The 26,579-nt window shown below is 52.4% G+C and overlaps 1 protein-coding gene and 3 non-coding genes across 5 annotated transcripts in view; 1 reads left to right on the top strand and 3 right to left on the bottom strand.

Moving 5' to 3' along the window:
- NRF1 (nuclear respiratory factor 1) overlaps window positions 1-26,579 on the top strand; it is a 195,418-nt gene that overhangs the window by 159,276 nt on the left and 9,563 nt on the right. The window contains exon 13 of one of the 2 annotated variants that reach the window (XM_085005489.1): window positions 176-4,109. The exons of the other annotated variant lie outside the window; for it this stretch is intronic. Within the exon in view, the coding sequence (XP_084861615.1) occupies window positions 176-218 (43 nt within the window). The 3' untranslated portion in view covers window positions 219-4,109. Of the gene's footprint in view, window positions 1-175; window positions 4,110-26,579 lie in introns of those variants that run through there. 2 annotated transcript variants of the gene reach the window in all.
- On the bottom strand, window positions 17,036-17,119 carry MIR182 (microRNA mir-182). The gene has a single exon (NR_128422.1). It is a non-coding gene; the product is annotated as a microRNA mir-182 (primary transcript).
- On the bottom strand, window positions 21,359-21,443 carry MIR96 (microRNA mir-96). The gene has a single exon (NR_128562.1). It is a non-coding gene; the product is annotated as a microRNA mir-96 (primary transcript).
- On the bottom strand, window positions 21,611-21,680 carry MIR183 (microRNA mir-183). The gene has a single exon (NR_038495.1). It is a non-coding gene; the product is annotated as a microRNA mir-183 (primary transcript).

The following is a 26,579-nucleotide window of genomic DNA, read 5'->3' as shown; positions in this document are numbered from 1 at the left end:
CTGTGAGTTTCTGTTTTTTAAATAAGTTCTTTTGTACCATTTTTATTAGATTCTACATATAAGTAACTTGTATTTGTCTTTCTCTGACTTAACTTCACCTAGTATGATAATCTCTAGGTTCAGCCATCTTGCTACAAATGGCATTATTTCATGTATTCTCATTTTTATTTTTTAGGGCCGCACTCGCAGCGTATGCAAGTTCCCAGCCTAGGGTTTGAATCCGGAACTACAGCTGCTGGCCTACATCACAGCCACACAGTGAAGGATCCAAGCTGAGTCCACAGCTCATGGCAACGCCAGTTCCTTAACCCACTTATCGAGGCCAGGGATCAAACCCACATCCTTATGGATACTCCTCAGGTTTGTTCCCGCTGAACCACAATGGGAACTCCCTGGATTCTCATTTTTTTTGTTATTTAATGATTTTTATTTTTTTTCCATTATAGCTGGTTTACAGTGTTCTGTCAGTTTTCTACTGCACAGCACGGTGACCCAGTCACACACACATATGTACATTCTTTTTTCTCACATTACCACGCTCCATCATAAGTGACTAGACATAGTTCCTAGTGCTATGCAGCGGGATCTCACTGCTTATCCCTTCCAAAGGCAATAGTTTGCATCTGTTAACCCCAAATTCCAGTCCATCCCACTCCCTCCCCCTCAGCCACCACAAGTCTGTTCTCTATGTCCATGGTTTTCTTTTCTGTGGAAAGGTTCGTTTGTGCCATATACTAAGTGATATCATGTGGTATTTGTCTTTCTCTGACTTCACTTAGTATAAAAACCTCTAGTTTGTATATTTTAGAGATTAAACCCTTGTCAGTTGCATCGTTTGAAACTACTTTCTCCCATTCCGTAGGTTGTCTTTTTTTTTTTTAATGGTTTCCTTTGCTGTGCAAAAGCCTGTTAGTTTGACTAGGTTCCATTGGTTTATTTTTGCTTTTATTTCTTTTGTTTTGGGAGACTGGCCTGGGAAAAACATTTGTAAGGTTGATGTCAGAGAATGTTTTGCTTATGTTCTCTTCTAGGAGTTTGATGGTGTCTTATATTTAAGTCTTTAATCCATTTTGAGTTTATTTTTGTGCATGGTGTTAAGGGTGTGTTCCAGTTTCATTGACTGAGATGCAGCTGTCCAGTTTTCCCAGCACTTGCTGAAAAGACTGTCTTTTTCCCATTTTATATTCTTGCCTCCTCCTTTATCAAAGATTAATTGACCATAGGTATCTGGGTTTATTTCTGGGTTCTCTATTCTGTTTCATTGATTGGTATGTCTGTTTTGATACCAGTACCACATTGTCGTGATTACTGTGGCTTTGTAACATTGCCTGAAGTCTGAGAGAGTTATGCGTCCTACTTGGTACTTGTTCCTCAGGATTGCTTTTGCAATTCTGGGTCTTTTGTGGTTCCATATAAATTTTTGGATTGTTTGTTCTAATTCTTTGAAAAATGTCATGGGTAATTTGATAGGGATTACATTGAATCTGTAGATTGCTTTGGGTAGAATGGCCATTTTTACAATATTAATTTTTCTAACCTAGGAGCATGGAATATCTTTCCATTTCTTTGAATCCTCTTTAATTTCTTGGATTAATGTTTTCTAGTTCTCAGCATAGGTCTTTCACCTCCTTGGTGAGGTTTATCCCCAAGTATTTGATTTTGAGGGTGTAATTTTAAAAGGTATTATATATTTTTGTATTCATTTTCTAACATTGCATTGTTAGTATACAGAAACATGACTGATTTCTGAATGTTAATCTTATATCCTGCTACTTTGTTGAATTTGTTGATCAGTTTCAGTAGTTCTGGGGTTGAGTCCTTAGGGTTTTCTATAGATAGTATCATGCATCTGCGCACAGTGACAGTTTTGCCTGTTCTCTTCCAATTTGGATACCTTTTATTTCTTTTGTCTGATTGCTGTGGCTACGACTTCAGTACTATGTTGGATAAAAGTGGTGAGAGTGGGCATCCTTGTCTTGTTCCAGATTTTAGGGGGAAGGCTTGGATTCTCAATTTAAAAATAACCTCCAGCTGAGTCCTGTGGTCAGTGTTTTCTGAGAAGGTCGTAAGAATAATGCCATGGTCCTTGCCCAGGGTTTGCCATTCCTGGAGCAGCTGGCAGGGCCTTTTCATCACACACACACACACCACACACACACACACCACACGAAGGCGCCAGGGCCTTTTCATCACACACACACACCACACACACACACACACACCCCACACGAAGATGCCCAGGCGCCCAGTACATGAGAGACCTTTTCATCACACACACACACACACACACACACACACACACACACACACACCCACCCACCCCACATGAAGGCGCCCAGGCGCCCAGTACATCTGAGAGACCTTAGTTTTCCAGGTTCCTTAATCATAAAATCCAGGGAATCTGAAACATCCATTCCCACACATTCTCATTACTCAAAATATTTCTGCAGAAATCCAGTATTAACACTATTAAATAGTTTGATGTGGAAAAAATATTGATTTCACTCCCAAGAAAAACTGGCTCTGGGAGATTGTACCAGGGGCGAAGGTACAGTCTTGGGTATGAGCAGTCACATTATGCTTTCTTTAAAAGCCCCAGGGCCGAAGTTCCCATTGTGGCTCAGCGGAAAGAAGCCAACTAGGATCCATGAGGACACAGGTTAGATCCCTGGCCTCACTCAGAGGGTTAAAGAGCCAGCATTACCATGAGCTGTGGTGTAGGTCGCTGAGGCAGCTCGGATCCCGTGTTGCTTCAGCTGTGGTGTAGGCCGGCAGCTGTGGCTCTGATTCGACCCCTAGCCTGGGACCTTCCATGTGCTGCATGTGTGGCCCTAAAAAGTAAAATAAATAAATAGTCCCAGGGCCCAAATGCAGAGGGAGATCAAGTGATATTAAAACCCAAGAAGCTCTGGGCCAGGGAGGCCAGGTCAAATCTTGGCAAAGTAGTTGGATTGTGACATGTTCCCTTGAGCCTTTGGGCTCTCTGGTGACCTTGGGTGCAAGAGAATTTTAAAACTGGGAGGGACTTAGCTACCACTTATCATTTAGGCTCTGAAGGTTAAAGCTGAGAGGCAGAGAGAGGCCCCGACTGGTGGCATTGCACCCAAACTTCTGACTCTTGGCAGAGGTCATCTGCCCCACCCACTGTACTCTGCTCTCTCAGCACCTCCTGCTCTGGCTTTATTATTCAGAGTCTCAAAACCTGACATTTCTTAGGAATTCCTGTCATGGCTCAGCAGTAAGGAGCCCAACTAGTATCCATGAAAAGGTAGGTTTGATCCCAGGCCTTGCTTAGGGGGTTAAGGATCCACTGTTGCTCTGAGCTGTGTTGTAGTTTGAAGATATGGCTCAGATCTGGTGGTGTTGTGGCTGTGGCACAGGGTGGCAGCCACAGATCCGACTGGACCCCTAGCCTGGGAACTTCTCTATGCCGAGGGTGCAGCCCTAAAAAACAAAAAACAAAAAACCCTAACATTTCCCATTTGTGCCTTATGTATTTTCCTTACTAGAATTTTTCTGCTCTTTTTCAGCTGCACCTGTTTGGCATATGGACGTTCCAGGGCCAGGGATCGAATTCGAGCCACAGCTGTGACCTATGCTACAGCTGTGGCAAGGCCAGGATCCTTTTAACCCACAGGCCAAGGGATCAAACGGTGTCTGCACAGAGATAAGCTGGATCATTAACCCACTCACCACAGCAGGAACTCCCCAGAACTATTTTTATAGGGAGCAATTTTTTTTTTAATGCACAAGAGAAAAGGGAGACTAATCACATAATAGGATTCTTATCCTGGCCCACGGTTCTCATCTGTACAAAACATTGGTTAAATTCCGTGGACAGTGAATATTCCTGGGGAGCCTATCACCAGCAAAGTGCCAAGGAGTTCCCTTTGTGGCTCAGCAGGTTACGAACCTGACTAGTATCTATGAGGATGTGGGTTCAATCCCTGGCTCAGCTCAGTGGGTTAAGGATCTGGCATTACCTTGAGCTGCAGCACAGGCTGTTAGCTGTAACTCCGATTTGACCCCTAGCCTGGGAATATCCATATGCCACAGGTATGGCCCTAAAAAAAAAATAAAGTGCCGAGCCCCTTGCTTCTCCCAGTGAAGTAGCTGAGTCAAGTGTCATTCTTGTTCCAAAGATGAGCCCCGTGAACTAGGTTGGTCCAGGCTGATTTTCCTGGCTGCGAGTCCTGGCCTTAGTGTCCTCCTGTCCATGCCCGCCTGCCCAGACTGACTGTGAGATGATGGCCAGTAAGCTCCCGGTGCCACTTAGGCATTGAAACGTTTCTGGTTGAGAACAGCAGAAACCCTGAGGTGCCTGAGCAAAGATGGGCAGGGTGCAAAGCCAAGGTCTTGTGTCCAAGTTCACATCCCCTACTGGGAGCTGTGGTCTCTGAAGCACACAGCTCATTGGCCAGTTGAGGTCACATGTCTGCCTTCTGGGCTAATCAGCAATGGAGAGGAACCAAACCCGGCTGGTGGGGGAGGGGCTATCCCACCAGTACATAAGTCCTCACAGGAGATGGGATATAGGTCTAGCAAATGGTAGTTGCCATCATTTTCACCTAAGCTGGCATCGTAACAGCTTCCCCACTGCTCTTCACTGCCTCTACCAAAGATCCCCTCATGACTCTGTGAATGTCTCAGATAATTAGGAGTCACTAGGTAACCAGTAGTGTGTTCCATCTACCCACTCCCACCATCCCCAGTAACCTCAAGGTTTTTGAAAACAGGCTTAGTGACCTATAATTTATATACTATTAAGTTCATCTGCTTTAAAGAACCCAAGTCTGGAGTTCCCGTTGTGGCCCAGTGGTTAAGGAATCTGATCAGGTTGCATGCAGGTCGATCCCTGGCCTCACTCAGTGGATTAAGGATCCGGCATTGCCGTGAGCTGTGGTGTAGGTCACAGACATGGCTCAGATCCCCCATTGCTGTGGCTCTGGTGTAGGCCGGCAGCTACAGCTCCCATTAGACCCCTAGCTTGGGAGCCTCCATATGCCACAGGTGTGGCACTAAAAAAAAAAAAAAAAAAGGGAAGTAGAGATTAAGATGGTGGAATAGAAGGACTAGAGCTCAACTTCTCTCATAAAAACAACAAAAATTACAACCAAATGCTTGAATCAAATAGACTGGAAACTTTCAAAAAGATACCTACTCCAGAAGAAAAAGAGGAGGCTACATTAAGATGGTAGGAGAGGTAATTACACAATATAAGCAACCCCATACCCACCAGGTGGGAAGCCCCACAGACTGGAAAGTAACTGTATCACAGAGACTCACCTATGGAGTGAGAGTTCTGAACCCCACTTTAGGTCCCCACTCCTGGCATTGGCTCTGGCATTGGGAGAAGGAGCCCCCAGAGCATCTGGCATTGAAGGCCAGTGGAGCTTATAAACAGGACCTCCACGGGACCAGGGGAAATGGAGACCCCATTCTTGAAAGGCACACATAGGCTTTCACGTGCACTGGGTCCCAGGGCAAAGCAGAGCCTCCACAAGAATCTGGGTCGGACCTGACTGCAGTTCTTGGAGGATCTCCTGGGAAAACACGGTTACTATGACTCGGGGAAGGGCACTGGAGGCAAAGGTCTCAGGGATATTCATCAGCATGTGTTCCTCTAAAGGTGGCTATTTTGGGAATATCTGGCCCCACCCATCAGAAAACAGGCTGCCTAAAGACCCCCTAGGGACACAGCTGCCTCTAATGTCACCCAGAGACAAAGCCCCCCTCACCAGAGGAATAGGAATCAGGCCCAGTCCCTCCCATCAGAAAGCCTACAGCAAGCCCTCATACCAACAAGAGGGGTAAACATCAGAAGAGGCTACAACGCTACTGTCTACAAAAAGGACACCACACCAAAAACCTATAAAAATGAAAAAGCATAATTATTAACTCAGATAAAGGAGTAAGGAAAAACCCCAGAAAAACAACTAAGTGATCTGGAGAATATCAGCCTCCAGAAAAAACACTTTAGACTGATGGTGCTGAAGATGATGCAAGACATTGGAGATAAACTAGAAGATTGATAATTTACAGCAAACATTAAGCAAAGAAATACAAGATTCAAAACTTAAGCAAGCAGAGATGCAAAATACAATAGCAAATTCTTTAGAAAAAACAAACACCAGAATACAGGAGGCAGAAGAACAAATAAGCCAGGTGGAGGACAGACTAGTGGAAATCACTGATGTGGAACAGAAAAAAAGATTGAAAAGAAATGAAGACAGTGGGGGAAAAAATGTAATTGTAATGTATACATGTAAAGATAACCTGACCCCCTTGCTGTACAGTGGGAAAATAAAATTATTAAAAAAAAAAAAAAAGAAAAGAAATGAAGACAGCCTCAGAGAACTCTGGGACAACATTAAATATACCAACATCCATATTATAGGGGTGCCAGAAGGAGAAGAGAGAGAAAGGGACAGAGATAATAGCCAAAAACTTCCCTAACATGGGAAAGGAACCACTCACTCAAATCCAGGAAGCATGAGTGCCATAAATAATAAACCCAAGGAGGAACACACTGAGACACATATTAAATCAAACTGACCAAAATTAAAGACAAAGAGAAAATACTGAAAGTAGCTAGGGAAAAGAAACAAATGCCATACAAGAGAACCCTGATAAGGTTATGGGCAGATTTTTCAGTGGAAACTGCAGGCCAGAAGGGAGTGGCACAATATACCTAAAGTGATGAAAGGAAAAAAACTCCAACCAAGATTACTTTACCCAGAAAGGCTTTCATTCAGATTTGAAGGAGAAATCAAAAGCTGTACAGACAAACAAAAGCTAAGAGAATTCAGCAACACTAAACCAATTTTACAACAAATACTAAAGGAACTTCTCCAGGTGGAAAAGAAAAGGCTACAACTAGATACAAAAATACTACAAATGACAAGGATCACCAGTAAAGGCATATATTCAGTAAAGATAGGAAATCATCTGCACACAAATATGCTACCAAAATCAAGAAATTGTGAGATGAGGAGAGTACAAATTCAGGACACTAGAGATGCACTTGCAATTAAGAGACCAACCACTTAAAACTATACACACACACATATATATACACACACTCCAGTGTCAAAACTTCAGGGTAACTATAAACCAAAAATCTACAATAGATACACACACAAATAAGAAAAATCAACCCAGGAGTTCTCGTGGCACAGTAGTTAACGAATCTGACCAGGAACCATGAAGTTGCAGGTTCGATCCCTGGCCTTGGTCAGTGGGTTAAGGGTCTGGCGTTGCCATGAGCTGTGGTGTAGGTCACAGATGTGGCTCGGACCCTGAGTTGCTCTGGCATAGGCCAGGGCTACAGCTCCAATTAGACCCTTAGCCTGGGAACCTCCATATGCCACGGGAGCGGCCCTAGAAAAGGCAAAAAGACAAAAGAAAAAAGGAAAATCGACTCAAATACAACACTAAGATAGTTGTTAAACCACAAGAGGAGAGAATAAGAGCAGAAGGGGAGAAAGCAACAAAAACAAATCCAAAACAGTTAATAAAATGGCAATAAGCACATATATATCAATAATTACCTTAAATGTAAATGGACTAAATACCCCAACCAAAAGACACAGACTGGCTGAATGGATACAAAAACAAGACCCATATATATACTGTCTTCAAGAGACCCACTTCACTTCTAGGGACACATTCAAACAGGAATCAAAAGAATGCTGGAGTAGCAATACTCATATAAGACAATATAGACTTTAAAATAAATATTATAAGAGACAAAGAAGGACATTACATAACGATCAAAAGATCAAGAAGATATAACAATCGTAAATATATATGCATCCAACACAGGATCACGTCAACATATAAGGCTTCTGCTAACAATCTTAAAAGGAGAAATTGGCAGTAACACAATAACGGGAAATTTATCACCCCACTTAAAGCAATGGAGAGATCATCCAGACAAAAATCAACAAGGAAATACAAGCCCTGAATGAAGCATTAGACCAGGTGGACTTAATAGATACTTATAGGACATTCCATCCAAAAGCAACAGAATACACATTCCTCTCAAGTGCACATGGAACATTCTCTAGGATTGATCATATTCTGGGCCACAAATCAAGCCTTGGTAACTTTAAGAAAATTGAAATCATCAAGCATCTTTTCTGACCACAATGCTATATGACTGGAAATAAGCAACAAGGAAAAAAACTGCAAAAAATGCAAACACATGGAGACTAACATGCTACTAAACAACCAATGGATCACTGAAGAAATCAAAGAGGAAATTAAAAAATACCTAGAAGCAAATGACAACAAAGAGACAACACTCCAAAACCTATGGGATGCAGCAAAAGTAGTTCTAAGAAGGAAGTTTATAGCAATACAAGCCCACCTCAGGAAACAAGAAAAAGCTCAAATAAACAACCTAAGTTTACATCTAAAGCAGCTAGAGAGAGGAATGACAAGACCTAAAGTTAGCAGAAGGAAAGAAATCATAAAGATCAGAGCAGAAATAAATGAAATAGCAATGAAGAAAACCATAGAAAAGATCAATGAATCTAAAAGCTGGTTCTTTGAAAAGATCAACAAAATTGATAAACCCTTAAAAAAAGGGGGGGGGGGACTCAAGTCAATGAAATTAGAAATGAAAAAGGAGAAGTTACAACGGACATCACCAAAATACAAAGAATTGTAAGAGACTACTACATGCAACTATATGCCAATGAAACAGAAAACCTAGAAGAAATGGACAAATTCCTAGAAAAGTACAATCTTCCAAGACTAAACCAAGACAAAATAGAAAGATGAACTGACCAATCACAAGTACTGAAATTGAAACTGTGATTTTAAAATTTCCAACAAACAAAAGTCCAGGACCAGTTGGCTTCACAGGTGAATTCTGTCAAACATTTAGAGAAGAGCCAACACCTATCCTGAAACTATTCCAAAAAATTGCAGAGGAAGAAACACTCCCAAGCTTATTCTATGCGGCCACTATCACCCTGATACCAAAACCGGACAAAGATACCACAAAAAGAGAAAATTACAGGCCAATTTCACTGATGAACATAGATGCAAAAAATCCTCAACAAAACACTAGCAGACAGAATCCAACAATACATTAAAAGGATTATACATCATGATCAAGTGGGATTTATCCCACTGATGCAAGAATTCTTCAACATCCACAAATCAATGTGATACACCACATTAACAAACCGAAGAATAATAACCATATGATCTCAATAGATGCAGAAAAAGCCTTTGACAAAATCCAACACCCATTTCTGATAAAAATCCTTCAGAAAGCAGGCATAGAGTGAACCTATCTCAACATAATTAAGGCTATATATGACAAACCCAGAGCTAACATCATTCTCAACAGTGAAAAGCTGAGAGAATTCCCACAGAGGTCAGGAACAAGACAAGGATGTCCATTCTTCCCACTACTATTCAACATAGTTTTGGAAGCTCTAGCCATGGCAATCAGAAGAAAAAGAAATAAAAAGAATCCAAATTGGAAAGGAAGGAGTAAAACTATCACTGTTTGCAGATGACATGATACTATACCTAGCAAGTCCCTGACTTCAGACTCTACTACAAAACTAGTCATCAAAACCGTATGGTACTGGCACAAAGACAGAAACATAGATCAGTGGAACAGGATAGAAAGCCCAGAATTAACCCACACAGTCAACTAATCAATGACAAAGGAGGCAAGAATATACAATGGAGAAAAGACAGCCCCTTCATTAACAGGTGCTGGGAAAACTGGACAGCTGCTTGTAAAAGAATGAAATTAGAACACTTCCTAATACCATACACAAAAATAAACTCAAAATGGATTAAAGACCTAAATATAAGTCCAGATACTGTAAAACTCTTAGAGGAAAACATAGGCCAAACACTCTCCAACATAAACCACAGCAGTATCTTCTCAGGTCCACCTCCTAGAGTAATGAATAAAAACAAAAATAAACACAGCAAAGGAAACCCTAAACAAAATGAAAAGACAGCCCACAGAATGGGAGAAAATATTTGCAAATGAACCAACTGACAAGGGATTAATCTCCAAAATTTATCTACACCTTCTGTAGCTCAATACCAAACAAACAACCCTATCAAAAAATGGGCACAAGATCTAAACAGACAATTCTCCAAAGAAGACATACAGATGGCCAAGAAACACATGAAAAGATGTTCAACATCACTCATTATTAGAGAAATGCAAATCAAAACCACCATGAGGTACCACCTTACACCAGCCAGAATGGCCATCATCAAAAAATCTATAAATAATAAATGCTAGACAGGGTGTGGAGAAAAGAGAACCCTATTAACACTGTTGGTGGGACTGTAAATTGGTGCAACCACTGTGGAAAACAGTATGGAGATTCCTCAGAAAACTAAAAACAGAATTACCATTTGGTCCAGCAATCCCACTCCTGGACATCTATCCAGAGGAAAAAACCACAACTCAAAAGATACATGTACTCCAGTGTTTATTGCAGCACTATATACAATAACGAAGACATGGGAACCACCTAAATGTCCATCGACAGAGGAGTGGATCAAGAAGATGTGGTACATATACACAATGGAATATTACTCAGCCATTAAAAGGAAAAAAGTAACAGCATTTGCAGCAACATGGATGGACCTAGAAATTATCATGCCAAGGGAAGTTAGCCAGACAGTGAGACACCAACATCATATGCTATCACATACATGTGGAATCTAAAAAAAGATCACAATGAACTTCTTTGTAGAACAGATACTGACTCACAGACTTTGAAAAACTTATGGTTTCCAAGGGAGACAGGGAGGGAGGTGGGGGGATGTGCTGGGGGTTCGAGATGGAAATGCTATAAAATTTGGTTGTGATGATTGTTGTACAACTATAAATGCAATAAATTGAGTAAAAAAAAGAAGTTACTCAAAAGAAAACAAGCACTCAGAGTTCCTGTCATGGCTCAGTGGAAATCAATCTGACTAGCCTCCAGGAGGACACAGGTTCAGAAATCCCTGGCTTCACTGTGGGTTAAGGAGCCAGCATTGTTTTAAGCTGTGGTGCAGGTTGCAGACACAGCTCAGATCCTGCGTGGCTGTGGCTCTGGTGTAGGCTGACGACTACAGCTCCGATTCGCCCCCTAGTCTGGGAACCTTCACATGCCATGGGTGCAGCCCTAAAAAAAAAAAAAAAAAAAGGCAGGAAAAAAGACGAAAGAACGCACTACCTTTTTTATTTTTTGTCCTTTTTTTCCTAGGGCCGCATCCACGGCATATGGAGCGTCCCAGGCTAGGGGTCCAAAAGGAGCTGTAGCTGCCAGCCTACACCAGAGCCTCAGCAACGTGGGATCCAAGCCAAGTCTGCAACCTACACCACAGCTCACAGCAACACTGGATCCTTAACCCACTGAGCAAGGCCAGGGATCGAACCCACAACCTCATGGTTCCTAATCGGACTCATTAGCCACTGAGCCACAACGGGAACTCCAGCACTACTTTTTTTAAAGTTTAAGATAACTACATTTAACATCTTCCATTCTTATAGCCAAAGCAATGGGCATTTAAAGCCTTGATTACATAATGGCATTCCCATCGTGGCACAGTGGAAACGATTCCCACCAGTAATCATGAGGTTTGGGCTTCGATCCCTGGGCTCGCTTAGTGGATTAAGAATCCGGCATTGCCATGAGCTGTGGTGTAGGTCGCAGACTTGGCTTGGATCCTGTGTTGCTGTGGCATAGGCTGGCGGCTGTAGCTCCAATTGGACCTCTGGCCTGGGAACCTCCATATGCTGCAGGATGGCCCTAAAAAGACAAAAGCCAAGAAAAAAATAAAGCCTTGATTACTTAAAACACTTCAATTTTGAAAGTGTTCTGGGAGGGGCTAAACTATCATGGCCTGTAGGTATTTATTCGCAGATCACTAAGGAAAGGGCGAGACAAGCCTGGTGAGCCATCTGAAATGACTGCAGGAGGAGGCTGTAGACGGGGCTCGTTCTCTGGAATTGGCGGTCAGGAAACGCAGCTGAGGGCATTCAAACCTCTGTGTTCTCTAGAGAACTGCCAATCATAGAAACCTAGGATGCCAAACCAGCCCTGTGCCTCCAGCCAGCACCCCAGCTGCCCCCACCCCACCCCCCAGTCTGCATAAGACCTGCAGGGAACTGGCGAGGAGCTGTTAGAGGCCCTGGGTCTTAGGGACAGTGCTTATAGGCAACAGGATTTCTGCCTTCCCTTCCCCACCCTCCAATCCTGAAGGATCTGTTCCACACTCCCACCCAAACACTGCGGCTCTGCCTTCCCTCTCAGCATGGAAGGTTAAGCTGAACTCAGGTGTTGAGACTGAAGCTTCAAACGATCCGGACTTAATGATGGCCCATGTCTGTCTACAAGGTTGTGGAATTCACTCAAGACCTCATTAAAGAACTAGATCCACAGGACATGGTAAAGGCAGCGACTGCAGTAGATAAAACCATTTTACGTGCAAACCCGCCAGGGCAAGATGCCTTTGGTTTCATAAAGAGAAGACATCTCATGGAATCCTGCTCATGGCTCAGCAGCTTAAGGATCTGGCCTTGTCACTGCTATGGTGAGGGTTCATTCTCTGGCCCGGAACTTCTGCCTGCCGAGGGGGCAGCCAAAAAAATCAAACAAAACCATATAGGGAAGACACCTCGGACTTGTGGGTTTGTCAGTGGCAATAAAGTTTCTATTTCCACACAAGGGGCACCTGTGCCTGCATCTTACCTCCCCTGATAACCCTGCTCTCCTGGTCCTAAGGCTTGCAGCCCCCACCCTGCCCCCGTGCTTCCTTCCCAGGAGAGCTGAGGCAGAAGGCAGAGACCCCCAGGTCAGAGCAGGGAAGCATACACCTAAGACCCTCCAGAAGCCTCTCTGTTGATGGAGCCCGGCAGGGGGCCCAGGCTGAGAAGAGGGAGCCCACATTGCCGCTTGCACCCCACTCCCCCAAAGGCAGCTGCCTCCTTTTCCTGCCAGCCTCTCACCATGAGAAACCCCACTGGAGCCCAGGCAGGGGAGACCACCTTTCCTGGAAGCTTGAGTCAGGCTTCGGCCAACATTTCTGGCAGAGCTTTGAGAACCCTTCTAGGGGACTGATCCCCCAATTAAACCCCACAGCCCACCAGCCCTACCACTGTAGCAACTGGCTTTCCAGGACTTGGTGTTTGAGAAAAGGCACATTCACCATGAATGCAAAAACCCTTCAATTAATTTGCAGTTTGTTCATCACAGCAGCACTTACATTTAAAACACAGCAACAGCTTTGTCCTCGCGGAGTCCTCTGGCACCGACTTTCACCATGTGAGCCTCTCCTCTAAGGCCCAATTTAGGTGCTACCTTTCCTCAAATCTCACAGGACCAGCCTTTCCTCTGGGCCTAGTGCCTCTACTGTCTCCACCGCCTGGACCTGCCCTCCATCCACACCGCTGTTACTGTACCTGTCTTGCTGCCCCAGTTGAACTGCATGTGCCAGGACAGGCACGGTCCACACTGGCCGCCACACCTCCCGCAGCGAGCCTAGCCCTTTGCTATTAGCAGCCAACAGAAAGACTGGTCAGCTCAAGGGAGCACCTCCCTTTGACCTAAGGGGGCCAGTGGGCTTCCTGTACCATGAGTCCCTTCCAGTCCTGGGGAACTGGGACTCTCGCGGGGACCAGGATCCTGGAGCTGCCCAAGGTCATGCGGAGTGTGGAAGCTGGAACTCAACACCCTGCCTGATTCCAGGACCTCCCTATTACATACCTTGCCGGCCTGGGCAAGAAAGTATAAGACCCAGCTGGGCCCCTAAACAGCTTTCAGCTGATGGGGAAGCCGGCCTTCTGGCAGGTGCTTTCAGTGAGGCAGCCCGGACTGGGAGAGTTGTACCCCAGGCCATTTGAGTTGCTGCCCCACTGCAGATTCAAGGGTACAAAGGTGAGGGGCAAGCCCCCCAGGTGAACTTGCTCCTAGCAGAGCATGGAGGGAAGCCAGTAGCAGTGGCAAGGGGGCAGCCTGTGTGGCAGGCCAGGTCACACGGGGCCTCGTAAACCAGGTAAGGCGCTTGGGTTTATCTGGGGGGGCGGGGGGGGGCAGGGGGGGCAGGGTGGGGGGATGGTCAGATTAGCCCTGAGGTGGTTCTGCGCAGGCAGGGAGGCGGCAGTGGTGAAGGTGCCCAGGCCCTCCCATCAGCCCTGGGTCTGGTTCCACCAGCCCAGCAATCAGAGCCCCCAGGGGAGGGCAGGGCCCCTGCAGCGGGTAAAGGGGCCCCAGCCCCAGACCAGCTCCTTCCTGGTATGCAAACCAGTGCTCGCAGCCTAGGGAGGCAGATGGCCTGGGCTCCGCTTTCCTGCTCCTCACCAAGGTCAAGGTGCTTCGTCATCCATCCTGATCCCTGCTGGCCCTGGGTGTGAGGATTAATTGAAATCACAAAAATACACATCAGTTGCTCAAAGATCCGTAGCTGTCACCATGACTAAACCTGTCCAAAACTCCCCACCCCCACCCCCAATTTCCTCAACTCCCCTTCTGGGCCACAGAATAATCTCATTCCTGTCTGCACCTCCAAGCCCCTAAATGGCCATCCTAGGACTTCCCTTGAGGTTGCGGGTTCAATTCCCTGGCCCGGCTCAGTGGGTTACAGATCTGGTGCTGCCGAAAGCTGCGGCGTAGGTCACAGATGCAGCTTGAATCTGGCGTTGCCGTGGCTGTGGCGTAGGCCAGCAGCTGCAGCTCTGATTTGACCCTTAGCCTGGGAACGTCCATATGCTGCAGGTGCAGCCCTAAAAAGAAGAAAAAAATGGCCTTCCTGGAACAGGGAAGAGGCCTAGCGCACTGGAGGGGGGCAACCTCTGACCTCCTGCTCTGCTCACCTCCCAGGCTTCAACTGTAATTTCTTCTCATCACACCCGTTACTCCAGTGCTTACTGGAAGCACCACATGGGGCCCACGCCTTGAGGACCACGGGCTGCCCTCTGATGGTGCCTGCAGAGCCTCTTCTCACTGCTCATAGGCTGAGAACAGAGCCCTTTAAGGCAGGAGACCCGCGTTCCCTCACTCACCTTCCCAAGGAGTATTTCCAGTTACTTTCCTGGGCCAGCCAGCCAGCCCCACAGCCTCCATCCATCCAGACCACCGTCTCCCGCTCAAAGCAACACTCAGGGGAGTTCCCACTGTGGCTCAGCAGGTTACAAACCTGACTAGTATCCATGAGGATGAGGGTTCAATTCCTGGCCTCAGTAGGTTAAGGATCCAGCGCTGCTGTGAGTTATGGTGTAGGTTACAGACAAGGCTCAGATTCTGCAGCTGCAGCTGCAGCTCCAGTTCAACCCCTATCCTGGGAACTTCACGTGTTGCAGGCGTGACCCTTTAAAAAAAAAAAAAGACAACACTAGCCCAACACCCTCACCAGGCTTTCTTCCTCCACGAGTGGTCTTGCCACATCACACACCCGATCACATCCACTTTCCACCTACCAGGGCTTCCACTGTCCTCAGCTTCAAGGACGAATAGCCTGCAATGGCCTGCCTTCCAGCCTAGCGTGGCCCCAAGGAAATCTGCACTTTTTCCAACAGGTTCCTGTCCTCCTCTTCTTTCTCATCCAAGTCTTATGTCACTCATCCTCCAGGGCTCCTCCCATGTCCCAGCAGGTGCCCCTTGCACTCTTCACGCTGCCGGTTCTGACTACACAGTGCAGTATGTAGCGAGTGCTTAATAAATATTTGGCACGAGGAACAACGCCCCACCTCCTCAGGCCTGGCCATATGCATCAGGGTTTAAAACAACTACTACAGCCTGTGGGGGGCAGGCACTCTTTGTTACAGGTGCCCTCTTCTAGGGGACACTCCTTCACCAGCCTACTCCCCCCACTCCCACCCCCACCCCACTTGCTCACTCGGCCCATCTCTCCTGAAAGGCTGCGGCTGCCAGGACGTAGCCAAGCCTGGAGTCGGCTGCCCAGCCCTGCCCACCATCAGCCCCAGTGTCTGGAAGCACTGACCACCTTCTGAGGGCAGAGGAGCAGGGAAAAGGGCTTTGCATTTATATTTGTACTGTTCACTCCGGGTCAGGACAGGCGCGCGTGCACACACACAGCTCTAGTCCTGTTGCCCCCAAGCCTTCCGTAGGCACAGAAAGTTCCCCAACTGGAGTTCCCATTGTGGCTAAGCAGGTTACAGACTGACCGTGAGGATGAGGATTCGATCCCTGGCCTTTTTCAGTGGGTTAAGGATCAGGCGTTGCCGTGAGCTGTGATGTAGGTCGCAGATGCAGCTGGGATCTTGTGTTGCTGTGGCTGTGGCGTAGGACGGTGGCTACAGCTCCGATTCGACCCCTAGCCTGGGAACCTCCATATGCCACAGGTGCAGCCCTAAAAAACAAAAGAAGAAAAAGAAAATTCTCCAACAGGCCTGCCCCCTACTCTCCCCCTTATCCTTGACCCTGTGCTCTGTCTCAGGGAGAACCCTCTGCAACCTTGGGCTCTGGAAAGGTGGGTGCAGACTTTGTCACGGTGCCCTGAGGCATCAGCAGCCCATCTGCACAGCAGAGAACTGTAGCTGGAAGAAAGGGTCCAGCCCACGGGCCACCAACTTCCCAAGGGAGCCAGTCCTGCATTCATGCAAAGTGGCTTAAAAGGCACATCTCTGGGGCCTTTGTCCCATCTGTCCCTCACCGCCTCAGGAAGATGACTGGATGCCTGTGGATGGATGGCCAGCCCTCTCTGCCTCATCCTCCCAGCCAAGAGCCCGAAGGAGAGACCTGCGCTCAGTGTGGAAGGGAAGGAGCCCCAGAGCCCACCCTGAAAAGGGCCTTCCCGCACCCAGGGCTGGACCTCAAGCCTTAGTAGCACCAACGGCCGGAGCCGGAGGACAGTTTTCAAGCCGACGCGGAGACCTGTGACCCCAGGGGGATGCAGGGAAACACTGAGTGTCACTTCCAGCTGCACCCACCCTCTGCCACTGCCCGGGGCCCCTCCTCCCTCCCAGCAGGGCAGCAGGTCCTGGGACAGCACGGACCCTCCCTCGGCGGCTGGCTGCGGAGTTGCTTGCTGAGCCCTCGCACCATAGTTGGCAAGTCTAGAACCACCGGATCCCATTATCTCACCAGTGTGAGTTCTACCATTGCCAAAAACGGTGCGAGGCAAGTGGCGGCAGAGCTGGGACCCCGGGAGCTGGGGAGGCCGAGGCCTGTGCTGAGAGAAGAGGCAGCGACAGTTAGCATGGTCCGGGAAGGGCCGGATGGGAGGCAGTCTCCCCGTGGCTAAGACAAGGTCACTTCCGCGTCCTTCCTGTTGGCTGCCCTGGAGCCCGAGCCCAGCCCCTCCTCGGTCCCTCCCTCCCCGCGGTTCCTGCGCAGTCCCCGTGCCGGATGGAGGGGCCACTCAGGGGAGGGAGGGGCAGCTATCAGGTCCAGCCCAGGCCTGAAGGCCGGGCCCACCCACTCTTGGGGGGACCCTACAGACAGGGCCACTCCATCTCCACTCCAGGCCACCAGCAGGGGGCTCAGGGACTAGGGCACCTTCTAAACCAGGCAGCCCTCTGCCCTGGCTCTAGAAGAGAGACAGCTAAAGTGGCAGTGCAGAGCCATCATGTCACTGTCCCCTTTGATCCAGGAAGACCTCTCCTGTAAGTGCCCAGAGCCTAAGACTCACCAGCCACCTCCCCCCACAGGGAGGAAGGCAAGCGTCTGTCTGTAAGTAATACCCTTCCTTCCCTATCAAGCCCCTAAGAGGCAAACCGCTCCGCCCGCGGGCTTTCTTCCCTGAGGACGGTGGGTGAACACCCAGGCTAGACCCCCACACACACACTGGGCACAGGGAGCCTCTGGGCCCACCGACGTCACTCATCTTGGCCAGTCAATGGCAGGTGTGGGCCAAGCCGGAACCAGCTTATCCTGTCCACACAGCATCCTCTGACCAAGGACCCACCATGTACACCCACACCAGCACCCCACCCCCCCACTCCGAACACCCTTGGAGGGTTGGCTGCAATCTGGTTCCCCAAAGCGGCACCTCTCCCCAGACCTCCAGGTAACTTACCCAAAGGACACCGCACCTCTGGGTCCCACATCCCCCAGATGTGGTCAGGTCCTTTCCTAAGGTGGGGGTCACCTCAAGTCTTCAATCGGCATGGCGGCTCAGCTTCCCAAGGCCTGGGAGGATCTGTTTGCTCCTCCTTCCCCCCTGGGCAGTAAGAGCAAATCAGCAGTGAGCCCATTTCCAAACCAGAAGCCCAGGCTGGAGAAGCAGCTGCCTGGGAGGCTGATCCCATGGCACAGGGCTGTGGAGACAGCGGCCAACGAGCAAGGAGCAAGGAGGACAGGGCCCTGGCCCCCAGTGGGGCTGGGAGACAGTGGCCACGGCCCAGGGCTCCTTGCTCGTTGGGGCAGAGCGAGAGTGCCAGGAAGAGGGATGGAGAAGAACAGAGATGCAGACAGACCCAGGCCATCCTCAGGCTCTGACTCGCCCAGAGCAGATCCCTCAAAGGGGTGGGGAGGCCGCGGGTGGCTCCCAGCAGGGCCTGGGCCAGGAGCAGGGGGAGGCTCCTCGGCTTGGTGGTGAAGCTTACAGAACGGAGTGGGGGCCAGGCTTGTAGGGTGGGCCTCTGGGGACACCAGCACAAACTGGCTCTTGTTCCCAGCGCATTGGGGCAAGGGGAGGGCAGCAACTTGGCCAGGAAGCTCCCCAAGCCCCTTCTCCCCACCCACTGGGGCCGCGCCCCGCACGGCAGCCTGGACCAGCGGGCACTGTTGGGAGGGGGGCCTTGGCGCACCAGCCTGGACCAGCGGGCACTGTTGGGAGGGGGGCCTTGGCGCACCAGCCCGGCCTCAGAGGCAGCACCACAGCCCCCACCGGCAATCAATGGAGTCGGATCGCATTTCGCAGAGGCAGGGCCGGGGCTGGGATAATGGCCAGGATTGAATAAGCAAATGGAGTGTGGGGGAGGGGAGGCTGGAAAACCTACTTCATGCAGCCCCTCCAGGGAGCTGCCATCTCCAGCGGCCCCGAGCCCCCAGCCCCCAGCCCCCCAGATGAGGGGCCCTGCGCTGGGAGACATGCACTGGGAGTGGCTGCTCTTGAAAGACACCGAAACCAGCGATCTTCCCACTCTGACAAGAACATGCTTTTCAGCTGCAGCGGGAGAGACTGAAGTCAGCCTGTGGGGCACAGGGCCTTGGATGGATCAAACACCCCCAAAACTGCGAGGCGCCTGTCGAATGGGTTAAAACCTTTTGCCCATTTCCCTGGCAAACACCCCCAAAACTGCGAGGCGCCTGTCGAATGGGTTAAAACCTTTTGCCCATTTCCCTGGGAAACACGCAAAGGACTCAGGTCCCCTTGCACTGGGTGGTAAGGAACAAAGGCGGGAGGGCGGGGAGGCGAAGGCAGGCCTTTCTCCCCCCACTCCCACTCCAACGCCAGGAAATTGAGAAGAGCCAGCAGCCAGGGTCCCATCCTGGGGTCGTCACTACTGTGGGTGAACTCATCTCTCAAGCCAGGAGCTGGGCCCCCAGAGGCTGCGGGCCATAGACAGAGGCTGGCTAGAGGCACAGACCTGCCCCTCTACACCCCAAGCAGCACCTGGCGTGTGGGGCTCAGCAAAGGCGCCCACCTGGGCAGGTGTGAGGAGCAGAAGCAAAGGTACAGGAAGAAGCGGAGCCCAGCTGCAGGCCACCCAGGCTCTGAAGGGCAGCTGCTCCGTCCTGTCCTCGGGCTGCAGAGGCCAACCTGTAGAAGTTCCAGGGATGCTCTCTCACACCGTGTGGCTTTCCAAACAAACCCCCTGCTGGCCAGGGGTCACTCCCTTCTTCTCTGCCCCTCAGACCTGGAGCCCTGAGGCAGGTCATTTTAGGCCTGGAACAGACAGGCGAGCAGGAGGCCAGCCAGGCCGCCCTGTGCAGGCAGAGCCGAGAGGGCAGATCCTGCTGCAGGGCAGCTGACCAGGGCAGAAGCCCCCTTCCCCTCCTATCCTGAAACAAGCAAACAGCTCCTTTTTCTGCAGGACCTGGAAGAGCTTAGGCGTAGGGACACCATCGCCTCACCCAGGAGAGACTAGAAGGGGGCTCCTGGCTGTCGGAGAGCCAGCAGAGAAATGGCCCATCCAAGGTGTCCCCTAGAGCCCTGGGCTGGAGGGGCTGAGAGCAAGCAGCCCGATGGATCAGCTTAGACCATGCACCCCCACCCTCACCCCACTCCCAGATCAGAAACCAAAAATGGCTCTCACTGATGCAGGCGAAGTCTCTAGCCCTGCCTGAGGCTCGCCCCCCAGGGAGAAGCAGCTCCATGGGGACAGGGCCAGTGACTTCAGGCCTGACGATTTCCAGCGGGTCCGTATCCAAGTCCCCAAGTCGGCGAGCGGGCCTCTTGCGGACTGCTGTCACCAGGGCTCCACACAGGGACAGGCTGGCTGGCCCGTGTCTTCCTGGCAGGGTTCGGGCCTCTCTCAGCCTGAATCTCTGCTGTTGGGGGCAGCCTTGGGAGCCCAGACTTATCGGTTCGGAGCTGAGGTGCCTCCAAGGCCTGGGGACGGAGGTCGGCTTACAGCACAAAACCCATCAGTGAGGCTGACCCCACATTAGTTGTGGCTGGCGGCTGAAGAGACACTGGGGCCCAGCTCTGCCACTCACTGACTGGCCTCTGCAGCCAGGCCGTTCCTTCTCAGAGTCTGTAACAGGATTTTAAAAACTCCACCCGCCACAGGGCTGCGGTGGTGACCAACAGATAGAAGACCTAGATAATGTCGCCTGATACACCAACGGAGAGCAAAGCTTCAATAATCGTAGCCCAAATCCAGGGAGCCAGGAGCCGCATTCCTGTGTGGCGTGTGAAGGGGACCCCTGGCCTCTGTCCCAGAACCTTCCAGGGGCAGAGCCTGAACCATACCCCAACTCCAAGCGCACCGAGTGTCCTGCTCTTCGTGCTACCCAGACGAGCACTCCACGGGAGGCTCTGCCCTCCCAGGGGGACTGTGACAGGCCCCAGCAAACACCCAGCCTGACCTCAAGGACACCCCAGTGCCAGGAGCTGCCTCCCTCAGTTCCTGCAGCAGAAGGCCCGGCTCTGTGCTGCCAGCCGAGGTCTCACCCCAAGGGTGTGCTGGGAGCCAAGCTGGGCCTTTCTGACCCATGGCACCACCCAGGCTGGCCCTACAGATGGTGACACCGCCCCCCCTCCACTGCTGCCGCGGGCCGCCCCATCTGCTGGCCCAGCTCAGATTGCTGGGCTTCCAGCTCTGCTGTGGCCCCAGGCAGTGTAAGGCGATCTGGCTGCCCACGGGCCGCGGCCCTCTGAGCAGCTGAGCCAGATGGGCCAGGAAGACAGTGAGGAGACGCTGGAGCCTGGACACAAGACGCGTGGGCGGGGAACAGGGCTGCAGCATCCTGCTTTCCCATATTGGCACTGCACATAATTGCTCAGAGCGGAGAGACACAAGCAAAAATGTGCTAGTGCCAAAATCGGCCCAGCAGGTGGTCGTGGTGTGCACCCTCTGGGGACAGGCTGGAGGGGCGGGGGTGGGGGGGGGTCTTAAGCGTCCCTGGAAGCAGCCGTTTCCGAAGTCCAGGCCCGCTGTGATGGGGGCGCAGCGCGGGGGCCGAGGTGCTCCTGAGACACTCGCGGATCTGTCTCTGCTCTGTTTATGGCCCTTCGGTAATTCACTGACCGAGACTGTTCACAGTGAATTCTACCAGTGCCATACACAGAACAGGAGTCGCGCTCTCCGGCCTGCTGACCCTGCGGAGAGACTCCCGCTCCCCAGGCCCAGCCTCCCACCCACGGCTTAGTGGCCCCCCTCAGCCCACACCCTTCACAAGCTATACGGGTCTGGTCTCTGTCCAAGATGAACTTGGAGGGAACAGCGACAGTGAGGGGCTAGGGCTGAACTCCTGGCTTTGAAGAGGGCGGAGATGACCCTGTCAGGGTGTTTTCCTGTCTCAACCTGAAGGCCCACCGACATCCCTCCCTGCTCCCCCAGGTCGAGCTTGCTCAAGCTGGGGATGGAGTAAATCCAGCTCAGAGGAGCAAGCAGCTGGCCAGAGCCTTTTCTCTGCCCATCGGGCCAGGCCCCAAAGGGACAGTGACCAGCAGCAGGACATCCAAGGGCACCTCTCCTGGCCTCTGAGCACAGACACCAGCAGTCTTGTTCTAAGAGGCCTTGGTCCCCACCAGCCTCCATCCCCTGGCCTGCCCTGCGGCAGAAACAACCCCAGAAGACAGACCAAACCTGCTTGCTCCCCAGACTCCCATCCCAGACCAGACCAGCCCATGACCTGCCCAGCCTGGGCATCTCTGCTGCTGGCCTGTGGCCAGGACCAAGGCAGGAGAAGACCGGCCCAGAGGGCAGGTGGGCCGGAGGACCCAGGGCCCAGGAGGCAGCACAGAAGGAGCTGGAGGCACCGCTGCCCTCCAGCAAGGGGAGCGGCTTCTGGCTGGCTGGAGGGAAGCAGGGCGGAAAGCGGACACAAGGGAGGGGCCGGGAAAGGTTGCATCAGTGGTTGCCAGAGCAGTTGCCTCGAGAGAAGTCAGTGTCACTGTGGCGGCAGCTCCTGCCTCTGGTGCCAGGCGCCCTGGGGAGGGAGTGGGAGGTTGGGAGAGAGGGCTGGTCCCAGGGGAGCTGGTACCCAGGGCAGAGGGCTGGGGACTCTGCACAACAGCAATCCCAGCCTATTCCAGGCCAGCCGGGAGCCCAGGGGGCTAGAAAAGCCCCCTGGAAGGGTCAGTGTCTTCTCTGGTCCAGAAACCGTGAAAAACCCTCCGCGCTGCTTCTCCCAGTGTCCTCGGGGCTGCTCGCACCCCGATCCTCACCTAGCTCTGCCCTGGTCACCTGTACTCAGGAGGGCCCATGGCTCTGCTCTGTGCTCCACTCTCCCCAACCCCAGGGACACCTCATCCTGCCTTGACACATCCCACCGCTGGGCCCTGGCCTTCCAGAAGCCAGCCCATCGTCGGGGGAGGGTGAAGGTCTTCGGAAGACACTCCCGGGCATTCTGCCTCAGTTCCCCCCACTCTCACTCTGATCTCTGCTAAAGAAAAAGGCAACGAGATAGGGTATCTCCCAGCCTGGGGGGCAGGGAGGTTGTAGAGCCACCTTAGCAAAGACAGAGGGTCTGGAGGAGGTAGTTTTCCAAAGGGCTCAGGGTACAGACTCACCCGAGGGGCTATTGAAATGCAGATTAGCAGGCCCACCCGCAAATCTGCATGTTAATAGGTAGCCAGGCAATTCCGGGGTGGGGGGAACCCCTGAGAAAATGCTCTTCCCCAAGGCCTCCAGTCTAGGCAAAGAGAAACCTTACCCGAGGCACATAAATAGAACCCCAAATTCCTTTTTCTTTCTATTCTTTGGGAGGGGGCAACACTGTGCCCTGGCCTGGCACCAGGCAACCGAGGTGCCAGCAGAGGTCTGAGGGGAGAGGCCTGTAGTCAGGGATTCGGCTCCCCCAGCCCTGGAAATGAAGGGAATTATTATCGAGTCACCAGGATCTTGGGTGCTCTTCTGACTAATTGTGGCACCTCGGTGGAGACCCTCGGTCTCTGCTTCCTCGTCTCCGCACCAGGCTTTGGGACAGAGTGCAGAGAAGAGCTTGCAAAGCCACATCCCCTTCCAGCCTCCATTTCTGAGCCCAGAGCTGGGCGAGGAGGCCCCTCCCCGTCGCCGGCCTCACCCCTGCTAACGCGAATGCGGCAGGACCTGGTGCCGCAGTGGCTGGGTGGCGCCACGACTGCCACCCCAGCTGGGGTCGAGCGGGCCCCGACAGTACGTCTCCAGTTTCAGCAGAGGTGGGCTCGAGCCCGGGACCCACAAAAGCAGGGTCTTCCCCTCCCTCCGACAAGAGGCAAGGGGAGAAATGGTGGTGAGCAAGAAAAATCTCATTTGAAAGGTCAAGAGGGAAAACTGAGGCCCACGGTTCAAGCCAAGTCCTCAGAGCAACCTCCTCTGCCCTACGTGGGGGCGGGGGCGGTGCAGGGGGGGGCGGGGACACACACAGCCATGACTTTGAAATCCAAAGGCACAGAAATCCACCTCTGGGAGGGGAAAGATGGAGATAAGGTCCCCAAGTAGGCTGGTCCCTGTGAGTGAGCTCCTGGCAAAGAGCATCTGGAGCTGGCACAGGTCTGAAGGACACCAGACCAGGCGGGCTGACACCAGAGCCAACAAACGCCCCAAATACTTGAGGGTCTCATGTCTCCTACCCACCCTCTGCTGACAATCCCCTCCAACTCCGGCGGCTTCAGCTCCACCATCCTCCGCTGTGCCAGGATGCCTCACTTCCCCTGGAGGGTTTCCCTCCCTCAGAGCAGGTGTCCTGGAGCACAGAGCAGGTCCCAAGTTCCCTTCTGGTGTTAGGGGCTCCCGAGGGGTTGAGCCATCCCAAAGCCCCGAGGTTTTCCTCTTGTCTTCTACACAATGATTCTGGAATCCTGGATCCCAGCTGTACCTCCCGTGCAGGGCACGGACCGGACAGGGTCTCCATAAAATGTCCCCAAGATCTAAGGGGCTGGAGGTTGGGGCCCTTGGACATGCCCAGGGGCAGTACCTGCTGCTGGGCCTCCCCCATGAGGCCCCAGGAGAGGGCCCCAAACCTGCTTTCCTCCCTGCCCTGGATGCCAGCGCACCCACAAGTAACGAGGTGGCAGGAGCTGTGTGGGCTTAAGTCAGGAGCCGCTGGGGTCCCTTAACCCGCCTCAGAGGGAAAAAGACATAAACGAAATTCTCACAAACGAGATTGGTACCCCGAAATCTCTTCTTCTTTGCGTAAGGTGGTCTCCAGAGCCTTCCCTCTTCCCTCCCAGCAGCAGGGCCAGGGGCTCAAGTGCAGGAAGCTGGTCTTGAGCCGGAAGGAGACAAACAACAGAGTCTGTGGCTTGGTGGCCAGGATTTGAACCTAGAACCTCGCGGCGCCAAGACTGTGCTGGCCGGCCGTGGCTGAGAGCTGGGCTCGGGGCCACGTTCCTTTGGGTGTGCTCGGTTGGTAGTCGGGATGGATGTCTTTCATGGCTCAGAGACTTGCCGACTCCCTGCCCACTGGGCTCACTACGGGCGGGCAAAGGGTGGTGCGCACCCGGTAGAGCCCAGTGACCCAGCTGGAGAACCAGAGGCATAAGGCAGACATCTGCCACCTGGCCCCCAGGAGGAAAATCGGGCTTTTAATCCTCAAGAGCTTTGTGAATCCGGGCGGAATGCAGGAACGATCGGTCCTCACCTAACTGATGGGGGTGACGGCGGGGGTGGGCAGGTTGATTAGGGCACCGCCAGCTCCTGGCGCCTAATCGCTCTGAGCCAGCATTAGCACCCCCAGCCCCTGGCGGGCACGTCTATACACAGTAGAGGGATGCCAGATCTGGGGGGAAGGTTAAGAGAATGGCTCAGCCTGGAGGGATCGGTGGAAAGGGGAGATCCCCGACTCCCGGGCGGCGCCCTCCCAGCCCAATTCCTAAGATGCGCTCAGCGGCGGTGGTCCAACATGCGCCATCCAGCCGCCCACAACAGAGCAGAGCTCAGGGGCCTCAGGTGCTCGCAAGCGCTAACGGGGATTGAAGTAGGCGCAAGGGGGCCCGGTGTCTCAGCCGCGTGCTCAAAGGATCCCAGGACAGGTGGCCATGAAGAAGGGAGCTGGAGGTCCAAGAACTTCTCGCCCCCAGAGACTGGGCGGGGCGGCCCCGGGGCCACAGAAACGGTAACGACTTGCCGTGATGCCCCGAGAAAGGGCTGAAAGAACGAGGTCTGGGAGCAGGAACTCTCTCCCGGCCCCCTGTTACAGCCCTCCTTCCAGCCTGGCGGTTCCACCCAAGCCTATGAAGGCGGCAAAGGCTGACGCGACCCCCGTTCGATTCCCTAGAGAAGTGCTTGGGCCCGCGCCCATACGCACCTCGCGAAACGCAGCGGCTCTCAAGCCCTGCTGCCGCCTCTAGTCCGGGACACGGCCCTCGGGGCACCGCAGGCTCCATCGGGGGACGTGGGACCACGGGGCCGCGTGGGCGACTCCGCCGGAAGGCGCGGGAGAGCCAGGAGGCCGCACTGCAGCGTCATCCCCGAGGGCCGGCCGCGCCGAGCAGCCCCCGCCGGTCCAGCCACCCGCCCGCAACTCTGGTTCTAGCACTGCTCGCCCCGGGGCGCCCGCCTCCACCTTCTCTTCCTCACCCGGCGCTGGCTCCGCCTGGCCCCGCCCCGGACACTCACCTGCGCCGGCTCCGGGCTGGGCGCACCGCCGCCTCCCAGCTCTGCGCCGAGTCCACAGCAGAGAGAGAACGCAAAAAGAATCCTGGTTCGCTGCGGGCCGATGGACGGAACCCAAGGCGCGCCCGGGCCGCACCGAAGGCGGCGCCCCGCACCTCCACAGCTCGACGCGGGAAGAGGCGGCGCCCGAGCGCGAAGCCCGGCGGGGGAACAAAGAGGAGCCGGGATGGGGCCGCGCGCTTCCTGGGTGTCGGGTGACAGGTCTGCGGGGGGAGGCCCCAGCCCGGCCACCTGAGGAGGAGCCGCCTCCGAGCAGCAGTTGGGGTAGGGCAGGAGAGGCTAGGGGACCCCGGAGCCGGAGGAAAAGGGTGCGCAGGGTGCCCTGGACGGCGCGGCCAGAGAGAGGCCCACCGGCTCCAGCGCCGAG

The sequence above is a fragment of the Sus scrofa genome, chromosome 18 (genome assembly GCF_054392235.1).
Source record: "Sus scrofa isolate SSC_HxYL_T2T_F1_AM1 chromosome 18, Sscrofa_HxYL_maternal_Yorkshire_Landrace_v2.0, whole genome shotgun sequence".
Taxonomy (NCBI): Eukaryota; Metazoa; Chordata; class Mammalia; order Artiodactyla; family Suidae; genus Sus; species Sus scrofa.
This window is presented reverse-complemented; position numbering and strand designations above follow the sequence as displayed.